General features: G+C 37.3%; 1 protein-coding gene across 1 annotated transcript in view; it reads left to right on the forward strand.

The window, feature by feature from the left end:
- The first annotated feature begins 9,897 nt into the window (after window positions 1-9,897).
- Window positions 9,898-25,407, forward strand: part of Crispld1 (cysteine rich secretory protein LCCL domain containing 1) — a 41,900-nt gene continuing 26,390 nt past the window's right edge. Inside the window, exons 1-2 of the mRNA XM_042680685.1 lie at window positions 9,898-9,943; window positions 11,031-11,350. Coding sequence (XP_042536619.1) covers window positions 11,093-11,350 — 258 coding nt within the window. The 5' untranslated portion in view covers window positions 9,898-9,943; window positions 11,031-11,092. The remainder of the gene's footprint in view (window positions 9,944-11,030; window positions 11,351-25,407) is intronic.

Raw genomic sequence — 25,407 nt, forward strand, 5'->3', positions numbered from 1 at the left:
TGATGCCAGGGTTATGCCACCACAAACTGAAGATCAATTGCAAGGCCTATTTTACCAGATTAAATAACTTTTTTAAAAAGCTCAGAAAACAATCCTTAGTTAAATGAATGTTTAAGATATAATCTTGCTAATATTAAAACTCACATGGGCATCAAAACAAGAAGTTGTGTTTTGAGAGATAGGAGAAAACAGGAATCATGAATAGAATACTAAAATGAAAATGAATAGGAAGGGGACATTGTCTAACTTTAAACTATTTGTCCTTATGATTTTATTCCTTGAACACTCTTCTTATCTCTTGGTTTAACAAACTCAGCCAAGGCTTTAAACAAGTTGGGAGAAGCCAGAATAGGAAGTGGAATAGGAAACTTAGGCTGATAAAGTAAAGGCAATTTGCTCAATATGTAAGACCAGTGCTTCATCTTTTTAATAGATGGTCTGGGACCTGAATTGTTACTAACAGATAAGCTATTAATTTAAAATAGAAATTGAATCCGTCTCATGGGATTTGTACAGATAATGATTTTTCTCATATGCTCTTCTCCACATGTTCTTTTGCGTAACTGCAGGCCATCTTAATTGTCACATATTCCAAATGCGTAATTAAAAGAACAGTTTTCCCTTCTTTTACAACATTTAATCTTGAGTAAACTTGGAGAGACCATTGCTTTGGCAAATGGAGAAACGTGTCTTGAATTCTTCTGATTCCTCATTCGGCTGTTCGGTCTGCCATCTGGAGATCAGCCGTTCTTCACTGCTCAAAACACACACCTACTTCTTCCTTCCTGGCACAAGTTTGACCTCACTTTTCAGAACATTACTTCCTTTATGTAATATTGTTGAGGGCAGAAAGCCCTTTGTACTTTATTTTTTTTTCCACACCAAGAAACAGGTCTCACTTTGACATTTCCTGTTGTTCATTTCTTCAGTCAGGTGCTTTCACACAATTAGCTCCTTCTAAAGTGAAGAATCCCACTCAGTTTAAACGATTTGTTCAAGATTATATTCTCATGTACTGCATAGAAATAGCTTCATAGTGACTAAACCATTCTAATATTGAATTCAAGAAATTCTTAGAAAAGTAATATAATTCTTCAAAGGAGAAGCATATACAGAAAAGAAATAAAAGAAAAGAAGCCTAGAAGGAAAGAAAAGAGAAGGAAAAGCTTTTCTGTTCAAATAGTATGCCCTTATTATCACAGCTATTATAGGAAGCCCAAAACATGCCAGGCAGAATGCGAGACCTTATCTCAGTAATAGCCATTCACAAAATGACTAGAGGTATGGATCACTAGTAGACACATGCTTAGTAAGTATGAGAACCTGAGTTCAAACCCTACCACCATCTTTTCTTTTTACTTGTATCTTTAAAAAACAAAATAATAGAATCATTGAGGATTCTGATAAGTACGTTAGTGCTAAGAAAAAGGTATACCATTAAATTTTGTTCAGTTAACATCTTTGCTGTTAGTACTTATTCCATAGTGTTGGTATAGGAAATATAATATTTATCAGTTAGCCTTTTGCTATCATAGCTTTGTACAGTACATAACATTAAAGTCCTAGATGCCCAGAGAAACATTTACTGGGTAGTTTGGAACTTAATTAACTAGATTGGCTGTGGTCTTGATGGGCCTGAATTAGAATAGGCTAGTCTCTAACATTTAGGCTAATCCATAGAAATCCAAAGTAAAACAGCTACCTGGACATGCTCTTTTTGTGACAAAAGGAAGAAATTCCCCGAAGATGGGCAAAAAGTACTGCGTCCCTAAAGGTGTAAATTCTATATAAATAGTCTATCATTTCCATCTACATTCTGTTGAGCAAAACAAGTCACATAATCAAGCCCAAAGTCAATAATGAGGCAAAGAAGACTTGTAAACAAATAACTTCATCTTTATCAACACCTGGGATAGGTTGAGTTGGTAATGAATGATTTAAAATAAAAAAGGAAGAGGCAACAATGCTTGATAAGAAATGTGCTCATTATCTTGCCCATGTAATTGTAACCCCTCTATATGGTGTTTTCACAATTAAATAAAAGGAAAAGAAAAGTTAATTCCTTAAAATGTCACATTTTCACACCTTTAAATTCTAGCAAATACGTATTAATCTGTGTGTATTATGAGTTTAATCTTTTCTGTTATTTTTCTGTGTAGACTTTTTTGTACAAAATTGTTTCCTGTTGTATTTCTATATATTCATATAGTGCACTGCCCTTTCATTAACTCTCTTCCATTTCTCCTTTTCTAACAGATTTTCGTAGGCTTTACTAAATATTTTTAAATGATTGTCTATATTTTAAATTTTCTGATATCTGTATCACTAGTGCAATTAAACTTTCCACTTAAGTCTTCTTAAATCTAAAGAACTTCTTTTTACTGTTAACCTTCATTTTTATTCAGTGTCTTAAGGTACATGTGAAGTTTTGAACATTGGTAGGAACTACTTCTATATTTAGACAATTAGGAAGTATTCTTTGGAAGAATTTAGATTTAAGATGAAAAGAAAGCAGAGGGCACAGGACCCTATGCCCAACTGGCAGGGATGTTCAATTTGAGCAAGAATTTGGGCAAATGGAAAAATGAGAAGATTATTAGAAGGCAGTGAAATGAAAGAATGGGTACCAGAATTAAGACTATAGCACAAAGCAAGATAGACACAGACAAGGCATCTAGAACCAATGCTAGTACATAATATTTCAGATGCATTTGGGTATATGAGTTATTTAAGCACATTTTCTATTTGTTCATGTGCTTTTGTTTATAATGTCACAAGTTACCAAATCTTCTATTTTCTATTAATTACATTTTTTTAAATCAAAAGTGTTTCTAAAATCTGTGTTCATTCTTGGGCTTGATCTTAGGAGGATAGTTAGAAGTAATATTGCAAATGAAATGTTCCCTATTTACTTCCATTTTTCCGTTGCTTGCCCCTCAATTTTTCTGATTAAATTTTCTTAATTTCTCTTCCTGATATTTATTGCAATAGTGTGCTCCATTCAAACCCTACATGCACATCAACTTGTGAATAATTTCTTCATTTTAGAAGATATATAGGTATTTACCAGATGCTAGGTGTTTTATTTCACTTTTTCTGAATATGATTCTTTGGAATTACCATTTAAAGTTGACTTCAACTTTTTTTTTTGCAACCTTGTTTTCATGAGCTAACTAATGATAGCTAGAAAAGCTTTCATCTCCCTTCTGTTGGAATGAAAAGTCTGTCTCTGACATTAATTCTGCAGATGAAAGAGTGGATACTTTTCCTGTTACAATGCACTTCTTTCAACATTCCTTCCAGGCAAACCTGAAAGGCAACCTCTTTAACCTAAGTACATTGTGAAGCACTTCGGCAGATCTAGAAGCAAAATGATCAGCAAAACATAAAGCAGTAGCTAGATTTCTTATACTACCCTAAATGTATTTTGGGATTATGTCCCTAATATTAGAAATTTCTAGCATCATCACTTTGCTGGATTGGTTTCAGCCCAGATGGGTAGGATTCTATCAATGAAAAACTTCAACCTCCTATGATTCTTGCTGTCATTTAAAATCTGCAAAGGTAAACACTATGTATATAAGAGTTTGTAGTATAGGCTGAAAAGAGATGTAAGAAATATAAGTCATAGATGAATAAAAATACATAGCATGCATAGTAAAACATTATTGAAATAGAGTATCATTGTGAAATAAGCTTTTTCTCTTCCTTCATTAGAAAACATTTTCCTATATATGTTTAGGCAGGATATATTTAAAAAGATGAATAGTTAGAAATACATTGCATTCTGGTTTTTTTTTGATTGACTGTTTGTTTGTTTTCTGGTGCCAGAACTCATGCTTGAACTCAAGATGTCATGCTCTTGTTTGGCTTTTTGCTCAAGATGGAGCCATAGCTCCACTTCCAGGTATTTTGCTAGTTAGTTAGAAATAAGTATCTCATGGACATTCCTGTCCAGTTTGGCTTTGAAGCACGATCCTCAGATCTCAGACTCTTGAGCAGTAGCTAGGATTACATGTGCAAGCCAGAAGCTTCTGAATGTACTGTTTTTTGTTTTTTTTTTTTTAAAGAAAAGTTTATATACACCAATTTTAGTCTCGGTGAGTGGCCTGGGACAGTACTTCTTAAACTAATAAGTATTAAAAACCTGCTACAGGCAACGGGTACAGAACTACTGTGGAGGTGATTAATACTATACCCAGTTTTTACTTCTAAAGTATTCTGAATTATCTATTTACTCCAGATCACATTTATGTCATAAATGTTTACTTCAGTATAAGGTGCTTTCTTCAGAGGAAGTATCTCTAGGTAATGATCATTTCTAGCATGGCATGTTTTCTTTCTTTTGTATAATTGTATTTATATGTCCTTTTTTGAGAAATGTACAATAATCTCCATCTCAAAGTCATTTTTTCATTTAACATGCATTGTAACTAATACAGAGGTCACATAAACATGATTATTTCCCTCAAGGAGCATGTAGCATTGCTGAAGAAATATGACAAATATGTGAATAGCTATCATTTGTAAAAGAAGATTTTGAGGAAAATGAATTAGCAGTGAAAAGCTGTTTAGAGCAGGAAAAGTCTTTATGGAGAGAGATGATTTGGATCAAGACACCCAGAAAGGAATGAATGTAATAGATCTCAAGCAGTGTAAATAATACCAAGAAATTCAAAGAAGCACATTTAGAAATGATTGAACTTTTTACCTCCCTCAATGGGAGTCATATGGCTGGTGCAATGAGATAGCAAAATGAATAATTGAATTTGATGAGCTTAGTGAGTGACGAACAAACATTAAAAGTATGAGGAAGCAAATCTGTGACAAATCTAAACATAAGCTTAAAAGTAATTGCCTTATGTCCCATCAAGAAGTAGCATAATGAGTTTCTGCATTATAATATCAATATTATATTTTAAAAAATAATCTGAATCATCACAGTCATATTAAATTCAAAGAATTGTGATAGTTTTCTAACACTTAATGCAGAAATTTGAAATTTACATAGAAAAAATTCATGAAGAATTCCACAGTGATGCCTATCAGAACTGCAGACTTTTTATATAGTCATTGTAATTGTAAGGCTTGTTTTTCTTTTTTATGCTCTTACACCAAATTCATTCCAGATGGATAAAAGAAACCTGATTGGAAAATGCATAATAAAAAATCTAGAAGATAGCACAACAGACTTTTCCTTCATGATCTTGGGATAGGCATACACTTTTCTGATAGGTTCCACACATCAGTAACCAAAAAGATGATAAAATGCACTTCATTTTTTAATGAAAACAAATGAATCTTGGATATAAGAATCTTGGCCAGATGAATCTTGGATGTATGCAACAAAATAATTCCAAAGCCAAGGACAGACAATGGAATAACTACTCTATTCTTCCATTTGTGTAAAGATAAAAAACAAGGAAAATTAATATTAAAAATTAACTATCTTTGGAAATAAAGGAGCCATATCTTAATTTATCTGAATGGTCTTAGGTATAGGCAAGTTGGTAAATTTCACTGAGCTATCTATTCAAAAATTTAAATTTAATAAATTTAAATAAAATAAATTTAAATTTATGTTATATTTCAATAATAAAGCCTTAAAATTAGTTACACACTTGCATTAGAATAGAAAGACCATATTTGCTACTCACTAAAGTTGTATCACATAGCATAGACTTATATTACCAACAGTACAATATTTAGACATACTATGTATTACATAAATTCATATATTTATAAATGTCTTTTAGTTAAGAATGAAAACTATGTCCTGTGATAAGCAGAGATGAATACTATTTCAGTTATGAGGAGAAATTCAGTTCTCATTCCCAGAAATACTAGAGATTGTTACTTTAAAAAAAAAATTGTGTTGGCTATAGGGCTTGAACTCTGGGTCTGGACTCTGTTCTTGAGATTCTTTTGCTCAAGGCTAGCATTTGGTCTCTTAAGCCACAGTTCCACTTCTGGCTTTTTATTTTTTGGTAGTTTATTGATTGGAGATAAGAGTCTCACAGGCTTTCCTGCTCCAGCTGGCTTCGAACCATAACCCTCAGATCTCAGCCTCCTGAGTAGCTAGAATGACAGGCATGAGCCAGCAGCACCAGACAAGAAATTATTTTTATAGCCAGTTACTTATAGCCAGTTACTTCTATGTAGAAGTTTAATAATGAAACTATATTATCCTTTGATTAAAGCCCTATAACTTTATAAAATAGCAAATATAAAGCCTCTGAGTAGTGCTTGTAGAATTGTATCTAAAAATTATTGAGTACTTTTACGCACATGTACATGTGATTATAAATGCATTCATATATTAACTTACTCTAACATACAAATGACCAAATGAAAAGACTAGTTACAGCTAATTTTTTTTAATTTAAATTTTATTATAAGGGTGATTACAGAGGGCTTACAGTTACATAAGTAAAGTGATGAGTACAGTTCTTTTGAACAGTGTTACCCCCCTCCTAGCTCATTCTTAAAAGCAAGAGTTTCAGGCTCTTAGATACCAAGTTGTAGCTCAATATCTAATTTTAAAAATCTGACTTAAGCATCTAAAATTTCTATGTTTTAAAAGTCTGCCCTACACTGATTTCACCTTCTAAAATGCCAACCACAGAAATTTTGTTCTCATATGTTCTCATATGGAGGATAGACTTACCAACAACATGGCCATAGCTAAGACATGAGATCAGAAGGCTAACATATTTAGTGGGTGAATTTGTAGTGATGCATGTATACTTCCTTCTGCAAGTTTAGGAGTAGAAAAACACATGCAAGTACATTTAAAGATAATTCCTAACGATGCACACAAATAGAATATATTCGATTAGCAGAAAAATGCATCTTTGTAGAAATAGTTGTAGAAATAGTTGTTAAAATGCTATGTGCTGCAAGTAGCTAAATATTCAAGTCAATGTGACTTACATGGACATTGATTATCTCTCCTAGAAAGAAAAATAGATGTAGTTTCTCCAACAACTAGTCAACAGCAGGGAGTCTGGGACACTGTGCTTTTTGTTCTACCAAGGAACTTATTCAAATGTGTTCAGATTTGCTTCACTTTGCCCCATGACACATGGATGTTTAAACTTTCACAAATAATCATTTTAGGACATATTCTTTCTTTTGTTAATTTTTTTGCATCTCTTTTCTCACAAGAGAAAATTATGGGACCCCTTGTCCTCTTCCCCAAGAAGGTATCTTCCTTTCAGTAGCAAGGCTTGTCTGGCATGTTTACGCCCAGTCACTCACTGGTAGGGTTAGTTTGTGATGCCTGGATTGCACGAATCAGCATCCACTCCTGGAGGGGGCCAGCTCCTCAGGAGTAAATTGGAGGCTATAGGCTTGGAAGGAATAGGGATGGAAGGCTGGTTGTTGGTCAGGACAACCAACAGCGTTTGCCACAAGAAAGTAGTAATGCTAAAAACAACCATGGCTTTACAAGTAACAGCCTCCACCACAAACCAGAGGGCCACTCTGACACGAAGTTTGTGTGGAGAAGATGCTGCATTCTGTCTGAACACAGATTTCTTAACAACAAATTAAAATTCTGAACAGTATCTTCTTTGAGTATTCAAGAACATTGTATTTGAGTTTACTCTTCAAAATGATATGTATAGCAATCTGCAAAAGACACATGCATTATTGAAATATTAATGATCATCATGTGACTATGTCATTCAATGATCAGAAGCCAATAAAAACATTAAGTCAAAAGAGATAGACATTTCTTTCTTGCTGGGAGAAAGGTTTAGGATTAAAACTTTATTTTCTTTAATGTTGGGTTTAATATGTTAGATTTGTATGTTGTCTAGAAAGGTTTGGAATTAAGTTAACAAAATTTCCTTATTATCTTAATTCACTTCTTTCTGGTTTCAGTTCCCCTTGAAAATGCTTCAAAATAATGTGATCACTGTTGACATTTTTAATTCAATACTTGGAATACTTTTTAATGCCACATAACAGTTAACAGTATAGAAGCATGCATTTCATTCATACTAGCACATGATTATTGTTTTAATATGAATTTTGGTGGTGGTGGGGACTTCTATCAATTTCAAAATGTGTACTTTGGAAAATACAGATTTACTTGTCTTGTTCTAAAAGTACAAAGAAATTGTGAAATGACATGTAAGAAAGTTTCATGTGCACCAAAACTACACGTGGTCCTATGTATCAGGAAAAGTGAGTGCAAATCAATGCCGAAAAGGATGGTAGCTGAAATAGTTAGTTGTGAGGATTTGAGAATGCTACCAGAATTTGGCACCTGCTACATTATTCCAGCGGTCAGACTTAAAGAAAACTTCGATTATGATTTACGACAGAAGGGAAGCAAAGGTAAATTCTTGTCTTCTTTAACAACAACAACAACAACAAACATAATAACGTGCCTGTGAAAGCAACATTACACTCAGTAGAATCCAAATTTAAAATTAATCGTTTTTCTAGTCTAGATTACAGCATGGACAACAGAACAAAGTACCTTCTGTATGCAAGATTTATGTCCATGGGGTTGAGGTTTGGATTCTTATCACTCTGGCTCTGCTAAGTTGAGGGTAGTTTTTAGATTAATTCGGTACATACATACATCAATGGACAAAAGAGTACTGAAGTGGTTTTGAAAAGACAGTGCTCCATGTGGGTTTTTTGTGGGTTTTGTGAGCTTTTTTTTTTCGGTCCTGGGGCTTGAACTCATAGCCTGGGCACCATTCTTGAGCCTTTCTGTGCTTTCAAGGTTAGCTCTCAACCACTTGGGCCACAGCTCCACTGAATAATTTATTGGAGTAATTCTGAGTAATGTCTGAGTAATTTATTGGAAATAGGAATCTCACAGAACTTTCTGCCCAGGCTGGCTTCGAACCTTGATCCTCAGATCTCAGCCTCTTGAGTAGGATTACAGGCTTGAAGTGGGGTCCTCATCTATCAGGCAATCTCAAATCCAATCTTGTCATTCTAGGAAACCCCTTTCTTGGTTGTCATCAAAGTTTAATGAGCCAAAGGAGCAACTTCTAGATACTACATCCTGGAAACCAATGGAGACTTCTGGAGAAAATAAAAAGAAAGGTCTTTCTTCATCCAGGCCCCAGTCGCCTTTTGTCTTTCCAAGACTAGGAATGAGGTGGTGCGCACCCCCCCCCCCCCCCCCCCCCCCGCCCCATTCCTCACCCCGAGCTCCCTAGCCGGCTCCTTTTCTGCAATAGTTTAACCCATTTAGCCCCATCCAATCGGGCTAGAAGGAACTTTGAAAACTCGAGGCCGAACGGGGAGAGAGGAGTTTGAGGGAACTCTCTCCGCACACCTCTCCCAGGTCTGCGAAGCTCCAAAGCCCGCCCACAAAGCCCAGCGCCCAGCCTAGGAGAAGCCGGGAAGGGGGAAGCGGGGAAGCGGGGCGGGCTGCTCCAGGACTCGGGCTGGCTTCGGGCCAGTACTGGGTGGAGGTGGAGGTGGGGTGGGCGAGGAGGGGCGCTCGGGTCACGTGCGCCCAGGGACCGCAATAAATGGCAGCGCGCGCCGGGGAGCCGGGGAGGAAGCGCCCGGCGCCTGGCTCTGCGCGCGGAGACGGTACCCAGCAGGAGCGCGAGGTCGCCGCCGTGTCCAGCACGCGTCTCCGCCCCTCGCTCCAGCTCGTTCGGCTTGGAGACGTCCCGGCGCCCACCCCGGCAAACTAGCGAGGCAGGCCCCCTTTCCGCGCCTCCTCCACGATCGAAGTTGCCTGCCACTTCTGGCCGGTTTGAAAGGAGCCGAGGAGGCAGAGGATCGCCATCCTCTGCGATCTGCGTCCTCTTCGCTCAGGGACCACCGCGTGCCGAAAGCCTTCCGGATCCCGGCTGTGTGCGAGGGGTGTGTGTGTGTGTGTGGAGGCTGCGGGAGGCCGCAGGCGAGGCCGGCGGTCCCGCTGCGCAGCGCTCTCCGGGCGGAGCCCACGCTGGAGGAGGTAAGAGCATGCCTGGAACGCAGCGCCCGGTCAGGCTGCCACCCTCCCACGAGCTGGCTCACTTCTTTTCACAATTCTACTTAAAGGGGAGGTGTGGGGGGGAATGCCGAGAATGGCTGGGATCTGGAGAGTGGGTGGGCTCCTAAAAGCTGCAGCCAGAGTTCGTGGCTTTGGTCTCCGCCCTAGGGCGCGAGCTCCTTCTCGTTTAGGGTAGCTGGAAGGCGGTGCGCTGCGTCCGTCTGCGCGCAGGCAGGATGGGGGGGGGGAGAGGGGGACCTCTGCTGTGACCTGGGGCCGAGGGTTGCCGGGGGGCGGGGGGAGCGGGGGAGGAGAGCTACTGGCCTTCTTGCGTGCTGGCCACAGGTTAGACACAAACTCTCAGAAAACCGTTAGTTTTTGACCCAGACCTGGCAAGAGGCGCTTCTACTAGGGATCCAAAGGTTGACCTTTGCAGGATGCCTGGGCCCTCTTCCCGGTCCCCGGGGATACCTGTGTGAAGAGAGTTTTGTACTTGGCAACATTCAACGCTTCCCCCTCCCCCCCAAAACCACACACACACACACACACACACACACACACACACACACTTTCAGAATGTTATGGACATTTTGAGTGTCTGTGAACCAGAAGTGAGACTCGAGGAAGAAATAAATGCTTGCAACAACAACAGCAACAACAATACTTTTCAAACATTGTAGAGAACCAGAGACCTCTGGACGGAAACAAAATATCAGAGGGGGACGAGATCCCTGGAGCAAACTGTAATTTATGGGTAGCCATTTACAATTTTTGTAATTCGACAGTTCAACTCTCTGGCTACTTTCGCCATTTATTTTTGACCTCAGGGGTATCTTGGAAAGTAGAGTTGTCTGTTTTGTGGGAAATGCATTATGAATCCTCTGAAATTATTATTTTTTTAAAGTTCATGGGTTAGGGATCAGTTACTTGGAAACGTGGATTTTCATTTATTGGCGTTATGGGGAGTAATGCGGGCAAGCTTGTTTTGTAAAGCTCCCGTTTTGCTTCTGTTATTAGAGAATTCTGTCTGCTAATAGTTTCATCCTAATCACGTGACATGTCGTTGTAGCCAAAAAGAGTGGAAGAGGCTGTACTGGAGATTGTCGCAGGGAAATCCTGAGGTCATTCATTATGAAGTGTACCGCGCGGGAGTGGCTCAGAGTAACCACAGTGCTATTCATGGCTCGAGCAATTCCAGCCATGGTGCTTCCTAATGCCACTTTGTTGGAGCAACTTTTGGAAAAATACATGAATGAGGATGGTGAGTGGTGGACGGCCAAGCAAAGAGGGAAAAGGGCCATCACAGACAATGACATGCAGAGCATCTTGGATCTTCATAATAAGTTACGGAGTCAGGTGTATCCAACAGCTTCTAATATGGAGTATATGGTAAGGATGGTTATCGAGTGGTATATACAAAAACAATTGTGTATGCTTTCAGCCGCCGTGATTACATTTCTGCATGCTGTTCTTTAATCCTTTACCATTTATCCTGTATGAAATTTAAAACAAAACGAAGATTTTCTTCCAGGGTATCTTTCTCCACACCTTCTTTTGTGTTCCTTTTGTTTCTAAGAGCTCTTGTTCCTCGAAAGTATTCTACACCCTGTCTTTATTGGCCTGGATATATACTTCTGATTAGCTAGAGTGTTGGTTTTATTCTAAAAAAAAAAATTACTTAGAACACTTACATCCTAACACTTAAGTGACAAATGGTGGCTCTGGAAAATTCAGTGAATAAGAGTTTGGAGAAGCTTTTTGGATTTCTCTACTGAGCCTTTCTTACGAAGACATAAATGACATTGTGAAACATACGTTTCTGTGGTTGCTTTATATTATGTCTTGACAATGGATCCCTTTCACCCATATTTATTACTTGTGAGTTTTAAAGTATAATGCTGGTCCTAGGGAAAAGATTGTATTTACAAAGCATTTGATTTATTCTTATTAATCTTCCATTTACTCAGCATAAATTAGTAAGTCTGAGAAGCCATATTACTTCCACTAATTAGGATTGCACTAGCTGACCCTAATAATAAATAGTAGCTGATGAAAGGAAAACTTTTTTAATGAACATTACAAATAATATTTCTCCTCTGGATATGTTGCCAGGTACAATTTCTTTTAATGCATTTTACTTTTTTTTCCTTTCTGGCATTCACATTTATAAATATGTTTCTATTTGTAAATGCAAAAATATAATCATGCATTTAAGTAACTTTCAAGGAACATGGGATCATTCTAATTTTCTGTCGCTATTATAAAATACTTCATTTTGTGAATTTTACCTCTAAAAAGATAGTAGCCAAGTGAACTCTTCAGAGAATTGGGGCCCCAGATTGTCTGGATTAAGATCTAGCACTTATTCCATCTATCTGTGTGAGACTGGGCACTGATCTAGTTCTATGTATTTCACATCCTTGCATCCAGAGAGTTGTGAGGGTTAGACAAAGATGAAATAATCTGTATGAAGGTTAGCTTCTCAGCAGACAAATTCCAAGCCTCAATAAATGGTAGCAATATATATATATATATATACATATATATATATATATATATACATATACATATGTATATATGTATATATATAACATAACTATTTTGTCTCTTCATACTGTTTAATATTTAAAGAAATCACTAGTTCTTTTCAAAATCCTATGCACATATCATCGTATATTTCTCCTTATGTATCTTAAATGTTTGTCTAAAGTAAAAACAGCAATAACTTCTTCATTTATGAATACACAGAGCTATTTTTGTCAATTTTACAAGCTAGTCTCATCCTAAGCTTAATCCATGTGGATAAGGCATTCAGTTGCTTTTTATTTAAAATAGGAAGGGCTTGAGAGGTCAAACCCATGAAAGGAAATCTGAGGATATTTGTGTGTGAGTTAAGTAACATGTGATCTCTTTGCACATTTGACTTCCAAAAAATAAAATAAAATAATAACTGCCTATTGTATGATGTCTGGCCCAGGATGTTTATATGGGTTTCTTTTTAGTTTTATTGGCTTCTTTCTCTCCTTGAAATGTAGATTCAGAAACTAGCCAGAGTTTGTGTTGTGTTGCCCTTAGATACTATTAGCACTGGAACTTGGTCTTGGCTCCTAACAAGGCTTCAGATCAGCTTAGTAGCTCACTGTAATATTGGAAGACATTTTTTTAGAACACACATATGAAAAAGAAGTTTCTTTTAATGTTATTGTGTTTTATTGTGAGGGTAATGTACAGAGGGGTTACAGTTAAGTAATGAGAACATTTCTTGTTGAACATTGTCATCCTCTTCTCATTTTCTCCCAGTTTCCCTCCCTTCCATTCCCTTCCCCTTCCCCAAGTTGTAAAGTTCGTTCCAACGTAGTGTCTTGTGAGTATCACTGCTACATTGGTTCACTTTTTGTCCTTTGTCTCACCATTCATTATTCCCTTTCCCCAAGATATGCAAACAAAAGTTTTGTTTTTGTTTTTTCCTTTGGTTTATCCCCTGTTGTCACTGTTTTTGATTTTGGTACTCTGTGTCTTGTATATATGTTTATCTGATTTGGGGAAGAGAAGTTTCTTTCTTAATGCTATCTATTGGAAATACTGTTGAGCTGTGTAATTTACAGCAATGTAGGTACAGACAATCTACATGTTTTAAAATACAATTGAATTGGGGCTGGGAGGGTGGCTCAGTGGTAGAGTGCTTGCCTTGCATGCATGAGGCCCTGGGTTAGATTCCTCAGCACCACATAAGCAGAAAAAGCTAGAAATAGTGCTGTGGCTCAAGTGGTATAGTGCTAGCCTTGAACTGAAGAGCTCAGGGACAGCGCTTAGACCCAGAGTTCAGACACCACGACTGAAAAAAACAAAACAAAGCAAAACAAAAAACAACAATTGAATGGAAGTTATTTAGCCTATATATATTCTGAGAAAATAGAATTAAAAATGGGGTCAAGCTGATTTTTGTTTTTTTTTTTTTGGTCCGGTCATGGGGCCTGAACTCTGGGCCTGGGACCTGTAGCCACAGCGCCACTTCTGGCTTTTTTTCCCCTGCTTATGTGGTGCTAAGGAAGCAAACCCAGGGCCTCATGCATGCTAGGCAAGCACTCTACCACTGAGCCACCTTCCCAGCCCATTTTTTTTTTTTGTTGTTGTTCTTGATATATATTTTTTATTGTAAGAATACTGTACAGATGGGTTACAGTTACATGAACAAAGTAATAAGTCCATTTCTTATCGAGAATTGTTACCCCATCCTTTATTTTTTCCCTACCATCCCTTTCCTCCCCACCTCCCCAAATCTTCTCTGCCCCACCCCAAAAAAGTTGTAAAGTTCATTTTCAACATAGTGTCTTGTACATCTCATTGTTACAATGGGTCATCCTGTATCCTTATTTCAGCACTTTATTATTTCCCTTCCCCTCCTCAAATTAGAAAAATGTATATGCAAGATACAGGACACCAGAATCAAATACAGTGACAACAAGGGTTGTATAAGTACATTAAAAAGAACAGCAACAAAGATAAAACCTCTTGTGTCCTTATCTTGGGGTTCATTTTTATATTTTTAAATTTGCAAGGTTCCTTGAAAAATGTCACCACTTGTAGCCACATATAGCTTATATGTCATTCCATGTGACACATTTCAATAACTAATTACCTTATTTGCAATTGGTGCTCATTCCAGTTCAAAGACAGCCACATTACATTCACATTTATTCTTGCCACATCTCCATTCCTGCTTATTTGTAACTTGTAGGGTTAAAATTTGACTCTAGGTAGTTGTGTGTTTTCTTGAAGAGCTATGTCTATTCTTACTGAGAAGAATAGATGTCCTTGAAGATTTTCTAGTAAGCAAGGACACTTTTTTTTTTTTTTTTTTTTTTTTTTTGCGTATGTCTCTGCCTAATGCCAAGGGAGTGGAGCCTAGTGGAGTTTTCCTGATTGTGAGAGTTCATTACTGAGGACATGGAGGTGTGTGCTGCTTTTCCAAGGTGCTCAGGGCCATGCACCGCAGGAAGGAGGAGGGCACACATCAGTTGGAGCAAGAGGAGCAGATGTGCGTGGTAGACATGACAAGAATCATTACAGAGAACTAGAGATGTAGCAGGGTAATGAAAACCTACAATTGTGGCAGAATCAGAAAAGAAAAAAGTGAGTTGTTGATGAGAGGACCCACTCATCTTAAGAAGACAGACTACCTCCTTTTAACTTGAGGTAAATTGAAACACTAGAACCTTTGGGCCATACAGGAAGCTGTTGCTGAAAGGGTGGTGGAGTTTAGAGGAAAACACAGACTTCACATCTAGGTAGCAGCGACTTCCTATCTTATCTCTACTGCTTACTGGAATGTGAACTCTTTATATTGTGCAGATATTGGGAATTGAACTCAGGTCCTCACACTTTTGCTTAGGGTTTTCTCTCTAGGCCTGCACACGACCACTTGAGTCCCATCTCTACTTCCCATGTTTTTGCTAGTTAGTTGGAGATAAGTTTCTTGGATTTGTCTGCCCAGACTGCTTCAAACAGTGATTCTCAGATCTGATCCTCCTGAGTAGCTAGGATTATAGGCATGAGTCAAACATACCCTGTTCGGAGTGTGAACTCTTGACAGTTTGCTATTATTCTGAATATTGTTTCTTTCATTGGTAAAATTGGTGGAAAAATATAAACCCAGGAGTGAAGATGAGATAAGACATTAAATATTGTTGGATAAGTCTGCTTTCTTTGAGACCCATTGTTGGTTTTTTTTCATCCATATGTCTTTGTTTTCAGAACACTTCTTGAAGTTTTTTCCCTTTTGCTTTTGGCTTTCTTCCTCCCTCCAGGGCTTTATCAGTTTTTTACTTTAAATATGATGCATTCATGACACTCTGACCTGTATGTCCATTGAGCAACTCTTTCTCTTATTCTTTCTCTGATTTCCTCCTGTCTGTGGGATCATCTCCATGTGTTTTCATTGGACAATAACATCAAGCAGAAGATGTCTATAAAGAAAACTATAACTGCTTTATTCTTTTTCTCCTTCCTCACCTGCCTGCCTACCTGCTTTACTTCCTGGATTTTTTTTTTTTTATCAGCAACTCTCATTGACATCTAATCAATTCTCTCCAAGAAAAAAACCGGTAGGTGGGTACATCCTCAGGTACTGCCACAGTTTTCTTTTATTTTGGATCCAGTCATGGGGTCTGAACTCTGGGCCTGGGCGCTGTCCCTCAGCTCTTCAGCTCAAGGCTAGCACTCTACCACTTGAGCCACAGATCCACTTTCAGCTTTTTTTTCTGCTTATGTGGTGCTGAGGAATCGAACCCAGGGCCTCAGGCATGCAAGGCAAGCACTCTACCACTGAGCCACCTTCCCAGCCCCGTGCCACAGATTTCTACACTCACAAACATAAATGTTACCACTTGACCAATTCTGTAGAGTTTGTCTCAGGAAAGGCTTCAGGATTGATCTCTATTTCACCCTCATCTTTGCTTTTTGTCTCACACTTCCCACTGAGCAGACTGTAATAATCTCTTCTTTCTATTGTATTTCTAATTTAGCCCACCTTCTTCATGCTGTTTGTGAAGCTAAATTTTTTCCTTAAACATAGCTATACTGTCAGTCAACTGCATAAAATTCTCTGAACTCCAAGTTAAATAAAGCCCTCCATAATTAACTGATAAAGGAAGCTACATAGCTTGCAACTTCCTTTCACGTTGAACTATTCCTTGATCTTAATGATCAATGAGTTTTATATGCCTTTACACCGCTGCTCATTCAGTATCCTCTATGCCTGGATACTGAATGCCTATATTCTATCTCTTCCTTAAAAACTCCTATTGTTCCCTTAAAACTGAACACAAATGTTATCTTTTCCTGTAAAGCTTTCTCTGAACTGCTCATTTTCCTACCACACTCCTAAGGTACTTCATTGTAACCTATTCATTGCATTATACCTGTCTTTCATAGAAATATTTAAATGATTCTGCAACTTTGAATCCCTAGGAAGGTGAGGCTATACCTCATCTATTTTTATAGTCTAAGTGTCTAGTACATAGAAGTAGTTCTCAGTAAGTGTTTATTGATTGAATATTGTTGAATGTGCAGTAGTGTGTTGAATGAAAGGATGGGTAGAAGGAGCAGGTAAAATCATACATGAGACAATTATGGAGTACATGAAAGAGAAATTGAAATAATGAAAATTTGAATATAAGATATCATCAAAACCAGAGATATTGTTGTGGGAATTGAAAATGCTTGAGAAACAGCATAAATGCATAAATGCATCAAATAATTACAAAGTTTTTCTGTTTATGTAAAATATTCATAGGATGCTAAAATATGTTCTATATGAAATAGTTCATACACTCACATGTTCTGGAATTTAAATAATGAACTAAATTAATGGGTATTTACTTCTTATTATAACTATTTTGGGGGTATGGTGCTTGAACTCAAGACTTGTGCTTGCTATGCAGGTGTTGTACTACTAAATCATGCCTCTCATTTTGTACACTGGTTATTTTAAGGTAGGTATTCCTTTTTGCTTGGGCTCTAAGTGAACTACAATCTTCTCACTATATCTCTGAAGACAGGCTCCCACCATCATGTCCAGTTCTTCCATCAAGATGGGGTCATACAAACTTTTTTGTCCTGGCTGGCTTAGAAACATGATCTTCCCTATCAGACTTCCAGATAGCTTGAGTGGCAAGTACACCCAACTGCACACAGCTGTACTTATAAAATTTTACTGTAGAATCTCTTTTTTTTGTAGACTCTCTTATAACATGATAAATTGACTTAAATTCAAAATGGTTTGCTTCCATGCAGAATGTACCCATGTCTAGAATGTTCTGTAACAACCAAGGCACTTTACTTAAAAAGAGCACCAAGGCCAATTATGTAAAACACTTCCTACTATTACTACTATTTCTATGTCTCTAGGGATTGTTGGCAGAGAGCTGGAGGATTGAACATGGTGCTTGCTAATTCTCAATCTGCATATGAGAGATGCTGTAGGAAAGTATTGGCACAACACATTTCTAGATGTAAAACAAAACACATTTGAATACCAGGGGGTGGTGTGCCAGCGAAAGGCTCAGAGAGACTGGTGGTGATACTAGTGTTTGTGGTTCATGTTGAGGCGAATGATGGCTTGGCTCCAGTGTGTCACCTCTTTCTGTAGCTGTGCTTGAAATTGGAAAACGGGTGTTTTAGGTTTATTTCCTCTGTTTCAGTATTACACATCATTCCAGAAACTGGACATGAGAAACTTAGATTCTTCAACAGAGTGATGCCAGTTCAGGTTTGCAAAAAGTGATCTTTAGCTTGTGAGTTGTTCCAATTTCCTAGCTGGAGTCTATAAGTATCCATCATTCCCCCTCCCCTTTGTCTTCAACAGCATATATCCAAATTGCAGATGATCTTGGCTCCATCGTGTTTGCACATACCTTAGTGTTTACACATTATTGAATCAAAATGTCCCAGAAATTTATGGCAATTAAGGTTTTATTACAGCTCTTGAGTAGCAGTAGTTTTCTCTGTATATTGGTACTTGTCTAGTAATTGTCAAAAATCACATATTTTAGCTTGTAAGTACAGTATCTATATGCACTTAAAGATATATGACATTTCTCTATTTATGAAATACCATCATCTAAACTTGTTACAATTTTTTAATTCTAAAGTTAAATGGCTTATTTAATAATCTTTTTATTGGTAATATTTTTATTGGTAATCTATTTTTATCTTCATGAGTTTTGTTTATTACTTAGATTTTTTCAGTTTCTTACAATTATGTTACTTTAATAATGTTTAGACATAATGAATTTACAAATTGTTATATATAAATATCTTTATCTACAAAACATTTAAGATTATCAAAACTTGTTTTTGTTTTTTTTTTTTTGCCAGTCCTGGGCTTGAACACTGGTCCTGGGTGCTATGCCTTAGATCCTTTTGCTCAAGGCTAGTGCTGTACCATTTGAGCTATAGCTCTACTTCAGGCTTTTTCTGTGATTAGTTGGAGTAAGAGTCTCATGAACTTTCCTGCCCAGCCTGCCTTTGAACAGTGATCCTCAGATCTTAGTAGCTAGGGTCCTGATTAGCTAGGATTACTGGTGTGAGCCAAGGGCTCTTGGCTGAATTTTTTAATAGTAAAGACATTGTTGACACTTTCCTGCATTTTCCCTTTTGGAAATTCCATTGTGAATGGTAGTATGGTAGGAAGAAAATGACACTGCAGTCCAGTTCTGTTGAATTTAGTAATTACCCTGGAATAACTACCTGGAATTCTTAGAGATTAAGAATCCCTCCTTAAATGTAGGCAATTTATCTAGGACTTTACAGAGTCCTGGAAAGAGATGTCAACACAGCTGTCATTCACTCTATCATTAAGACATACCTTGGGAGGTTATATGCCAGGCATTGGCTGGGGCTCATCAGAGACCATTACACACATTCTATGTTGCACTGAAAATATGATGACTAGAAATGCAAATCAGCAAATTAACCCAGATGGGTGACTGAAAACCTGCCAAGAAGTGTAGAAATTGAGGTCACAGATTTAATTAGAAAGAGAAGATTTAAGTAATTGTAAGACTTTCATTTTTACTTAGTGATAAAAAATTTACTTGAGCAGTTGAACAGAGGAGGAGATGAGGTTCTGCTAACTCAGGATTATTGTTGCTTTGTTGAAATGGACTTTGGCTGGTGAAAATCAAGGCATGTGTGTGGGAAGAGAGACCAAAATTGCAAGTATCCAATCGGTGGTGGATAGACTAGCAGCAGCCGTGAAGGTGAGAAGAAGTGGCAAGAGTTTTGAATGACCTATTTATAATCATGAAATTAACTTGCAAATTTCAAGGAAGTTTTGTGGCACGACTATGACATTGACTTGACTAGCCAGTCCACTTGTAGATTTGGATTTCCTGAAGCTGCTGCAAGATCTAAATCTAGCAAGCCTTAACGACAAGGTGGCAGTTTCATTCTAGTTAAAGTATCAGTGGAGAAAATTCTAAGTCTTTTTTTACCTTCCAGAATGGTTGCAGAGATGCCAGAATTGACCAGTTACTTAATATTTAGTGAAATCCCAGGAGATTAAAGTTCAAACCCACACCTCACATATCAGGGTGGAAATACCTAGTTTGCCCCCCTGGATCTGTCCTCTGCTCTCCAAACCTATGTCACTCCCTTCTTCAATAGAAGCTGAGAGAGAACTTTAACAGAAGCTATAGAGCACAACATCTAGTTTTTGTCAAGGTGATTATTGTATTATCATGTAATGTATTATTTATTTTATTTTGAGGTAGTACAGATTTTGGATGCAAGATATGTCTGTATAATTTTTTTACCCCGAGGAACCCATTTTTTTAAGATAGCAAAGGACACGAACAGACAAGTTTTTGATAGGGAAAGATAGAGCTCATATTGGGCATATTAAACTTTCATACATATCCTAGTGATTTGTCAGGTATGTATGTGGCAATTAGATTTCTGTTGTTAGCTGGGAATATAAATTTAGGATTCATCTAAATTTTAATGGTGAAATCTTGAGGAGATATGAGATCTTCACAGGAATGAGTATAAATAGAGATGGTTAAGGAGTATGCCCTAGGTTTTTTTGTTTTTTTTTTTGTTGGTCGTGGGGCTTGAACTCTGGGCCTGGGCGTTGTCCCTCAGCTCTTCAGCTCAAAGCGAGCACTCTACCACTTGAGCTACAACATCACTTCCGGTTTTCTAGTGGTTTATTGGAGATAGGAGTCTCACGGTTTTTCCTGCCCAGGCTAGCTTTGAACCGCAATCCTCAGATCTTAGCCTCCTGAGTAGCTAGGATTACAGGCATGAGCCATCAGCACCCGGCTAGGTTTTTTTTTTTTTTAAATGAGAAATGGGATGGAGAATTAGGAAGAAATTCAGGAGAGAATGGAGTTCAAGAGGCCAAATCAAGGAAAAATAATTAACTCCATTTAAAAAACTGCTTATAAAACGAGTGAAATAAGACTGTGACAGTTAAATTACATATTTAAAAATAATGAAGTTAGTGGAGATTTGACAAAAAAAGTTTGGACATAATTAAAGTAGTCTAAAACAGATTAAAAGAAGGAAAAGATTGGAGATCACTGATTTATTCATTAAACATGCAACATCTTCTTGGGTGGGGCGGGTAGTATTCATGTTAAAAAGTTAGAAGCTAGCTTTTAAAGTTAGCTTTAAATGAGGGAGGAGATAACAATGATGGACAAGAAATGTTCTCACTACTTTACATATGTAACTGTAACCCCTCTGACAATAAAATTAAAATTTAAAAAGTTTAAGGAGTTTCATGGAGGCCAGGATGACTAAGTGTCCTTCAATGGTAAAAGAAGTAAAAATATAACTGACATATAAGCACAGGCTAGAACCTTACAGTGAAAAGAAATTTGGATTCTTTTGAGTGAACTAAAAAGCCGTTAGACAACTTTTGTGTGCACTGATATGCCCTTGTTTCTGGTGCCTTTGAATTAGTTTGAGGCTGTGGCTGACAGCAGGTTGCTGAGTTAGAAAGTCTTCACAATATTTTTTCTGAGAAATAATGTGAGAGATAATGGTAGTTTGGGACTAAGGGACTGGTAAAAATGAAGAGGTATGGGTAGTTTGGGTGACTTCCTTGATAATATTGCTGAATCCTTTTGTTGACAACGCTGAAGAATATGGTGAAGACTTAGGAAGAATCTAGAATGTCCTTGGGTGTTTATAATCCTCTTAGCAGAGAACCATATGCTAAGTCAGGAAGAGGAGTAGGAGAAAGGAAGGATGAAATCAGTGCTGTCTTTTGAGGCAGTCTTAGTTTGAAGTGGCTTCCAATCCTCAGTTGCATTTACTGGCCATTGAAGAGGTTGGACTTCAAATAAAAGTGTAGAAACCATATAGCTATTAATAGGAGCTCTGCTAAATAAACTGATGAACATCATTCAAGGAGAAGATTTTTATGGACAGAGGTTAAATATCTTAGATTGAGTGCAGCTCTGTGTAGAGAGGCTGGGCAGAAAGGAGTAGCCAGAGCAAGAGGTATTTGAGGTTGGAAGAGAAGATAGAAGTCTTGTGTCCCAAAGCAGGGAGAAGAAAGATCAACAAAGAACTCTTACTTTTATAGTATTGCTAAACAGCTGAGAGAGGAAGAAAAGTCAACAATGGTAACCCTCATAAGAGAAATATCAGTAGTGAGGTATGCCCAGACAGGAGGGGATGAACAAATGGAGAAGCAACCTTAATCCTTTACAGTGTTTCTGTGAAGAGATCAAGAAATGAGAGACTGGTTAGAGGGGAATATGGACATTTTTTTATTTTTGAGATATATTTATATGTTAATGGGAATCAATTGGTTGAGAAAGCACTTGGATATAGGAGGGAGAAAGTCAGCTCATTTATCCTAGCAGGAAATCTCAGGCTATTGGTATGGAAGAGAAGTATATTTGATAAAGAAAAGAAACCTTTTATGTGAATGTTTCTACATTTTTGAGTGAGCTATGATGAAAAAGCCTCAGCTGAGACTGGATGAGCAAGAAAGAAGAGGGTATGAGGATAAGACATTATGAAGATGATTTTGGTGATTATGTAAGGCTTTTTGCACTCAGATGTATGGGAATTTTAGGGTACTTCAGATTTATTTGCTATCAGTTTAGATATGTAATATATGGGAAATCTTTAGTATATATTTTATACTATGTCAAATAATTGCCAGAGCCTCTGATTAAAAGAAACGATTCCTCCTTTAATTGGCCATTGATTGGTCTGACCACTCTATCCAACCATTTCAGAAGGTATGAGTTATTTGATAATTAGAGACTTTGAACTAGGCAACTTCTGGAGGTAAGAGTGAGGCTCAGCTTTTAAAGTATTGAGATAATAGCTAACAGAGATCAGGCAGCAAACAAAATACAATATTTAAGGTTTACACTGTAAACTGAATGCTACATATATGTTGTGTAGGAACACTACATATGATTTCATAGGAGCACTAAAAATTAAATTATGGAAGTATTGATCCCAATATGTAACTTGGAACAGTGCACTTCTGAACTGGCCAAAGAACCTAAATGTCTTATTTCAACTAGTTAACAAAATTAATAAAGTGAATTACTTACAGATGTCTTATTGAGGAGATGAGAATAGAATCACCTAATTGTTTCAAATTGCATGTAAGTCATGAAGAATTTCTGAACAAAGTGCGTAAACATATTAAAATGCATTTGAATATTACTTATATCCATCTTTGGTTTAAGGAAAAGGTCTGATTTTAAATTGTAGGTGGCAGTTTCTCCATGTTGGATAAACTTTCTCTTTTACTAATTTGTTTGAGAGGTATTTTTAAAAATTTGTTAATCCATCTTTTTAGTTGTAAGACTAGAAATAACCAAAATGAGTATATTTTGGTGACTTGTTCTAAGGAGAAGCTAAATTGTGTATCTGTTATGAATACAATGGGACCAGAGATATGAATAGACAGTGTTAGAACTTGCTAATGGAAGTGTGGTCAATTAGGGAAGACACTCCTACCTTGGTTAGTCATGTCATTAAGATGTATTTCTCTCCTGAACAACTGAATAAAAATCTAAATCTTAACAGGATTTGCTATTAGAAGAATAACAAAGTTTGCTAGTGGACCATGTTGAAAGGGTAGGATATAAATGCCTTAAGGTGAGAATGTAATATTAATTAGAAATCTTGTAGAAAAAGTGGTTATGTCAAAAACGAACTTTACAACTTTCGTGCGGGGGCGGGGGGGGTGGCGGGGAGGATATGGTGGGGGGGGGGGGAGGATGTGAAGGGGAAACAAAGGAGGAGGCTATAATGCTTGATAAGAAATGTACTCAGCTACAATGCTTGATAAGAAATGTACTCATTACCTTGCCCATGTAATTGTAACACCTCTGTACAGTATTTTCACAATAAAAAAGAAAAAAAAAGAAATCTTGTAGAAAATGTAAAGGTTGTGCCATTAATGATTACTACCTTAAAATGACAATCTTCATAGATCATGCTTCAGTTATCATTTTGCATAATACTACTTATGTAATATTGAAACAATGCGTTTAGTTGAAATCATCTTATGAGTGCATTTGCATATTAAATTTCTATTTCAGAAATTAATTTAGGTCTAAGCAGCATTTCTCTACATGGTTAGGATACTGGCAGATTGTACAGCTCAGTTTGAAAGTAGATGTTAAGTGAAGCTTGCCTTACAGGCTTCACTTCTATGATTTCCAGAAGACCTTAATATGTGCATTGCCTTGAGGTACTGCTGCTTTCTTAGAAGTTGCCAGGGCCTGTGTGTCTGGTAACATAAAGTATTTCCTTTGAAATTTGAGCCTTATGCCTTTTCCCTCTAACTAAAAAGTCTTTTTTAGCATAGGTGAAGCACAGTGGTTAAATACCCCCAAAGTAATCCCCAGGCATTCAGGAATGCTTTACAAGTCTTTTCCACAGTGCCTTTTCATACCTGGAGACTTAGTCACCAGAAGAGCAGACATCCTTTTACAATTTGCTTATTTAGTTCATTGGTGTTTGTTTGGGTGACAAGAAAGTGGCTTAAATGATTGGAAAATGAGGAATTATATTTGGAATCGAGATTGGATATCTTCTCAACTGTCCAAGAGTGTTATTTACAGAGATTAATAAATTATTGGGATGTTTTAGGGAGAAAAATCACTTGAATGACTCACTTCATCAGATTTGTGATTACAGTTTTTTATTTAAATAGGAGGCCACAAGTGATTGGGAGGGATTTAAACTTGAAATAAGATGCACAATTAATAAACCTGTCTTTTCTAAAGTTGTAGCCTACCAAGAATAAATTTATAAAGAAATTTCTCAAGAAAAAATAACTGCAAGGATTTGGCTTCTATAACCCCTGCTGTGTTCATGAGCTAGCTGAAAGATGCTGGTGTTTCTGTTATCTGTTCAGAGGAGTTACATGTAGAAATCTCTGCCTTCATGTTTCCATGACTAATCTGAATCTGGTTTGATTTAACGTTTTTAAGCTCTTCTTCCTTTTAATTAAACTGGGAAGTTTTAGTGCTTTATGTTGTATTTATTAATGTTGTAGAACATTAAAACTGATTAATCTTTAATGTAATAATTAGACTTAAAACCAGAACAAACGTACTTGAATATGTGATCTTGTACATCACAAAATAGCTTTTGTTTCCTAGTTAACTCGTGTGTGTGTGTGTGTGTGTGTGTGTGTGTGTGTGTGTGTGTGTGTGTGTGTGTGTGTGTGTGTGTGTGTGTGGTGTTTGCTTGCGCGTGTGTTCATTTGGTGGTACTGGAACTTGAAGTCAGAGCCTGTCTCTGTCCCTTAGCTTTTTTGCTGAAAGCTGATGTGCTGCCATTTGAGTCACAGCTCCACCTCTAGCTTTCTGCTTGGTAAATGGATATAAGAGTCTCTGAGATTTTTCTGCCTGGCTTTGAACCATGGTCCTCAGATCTCAGCCTCCTGAATA

Source organism: Dipodomys spectabilis, unplaced genomic scaffold, assembly GCF_019054845.1.
Source record: "Dipodomys spectabilis isolate Male_0828 unplaced genomic scaffold, ASM1905484v1 ptg000063l, whole genome shotgun sequence".
Classification (NCBI taxonomy): Eukaryota; Metazoa; Chordata; class Mammalia; order Rodentia; family Heteromyidae; genus Dipodomys; species Dipodomys spectabilis.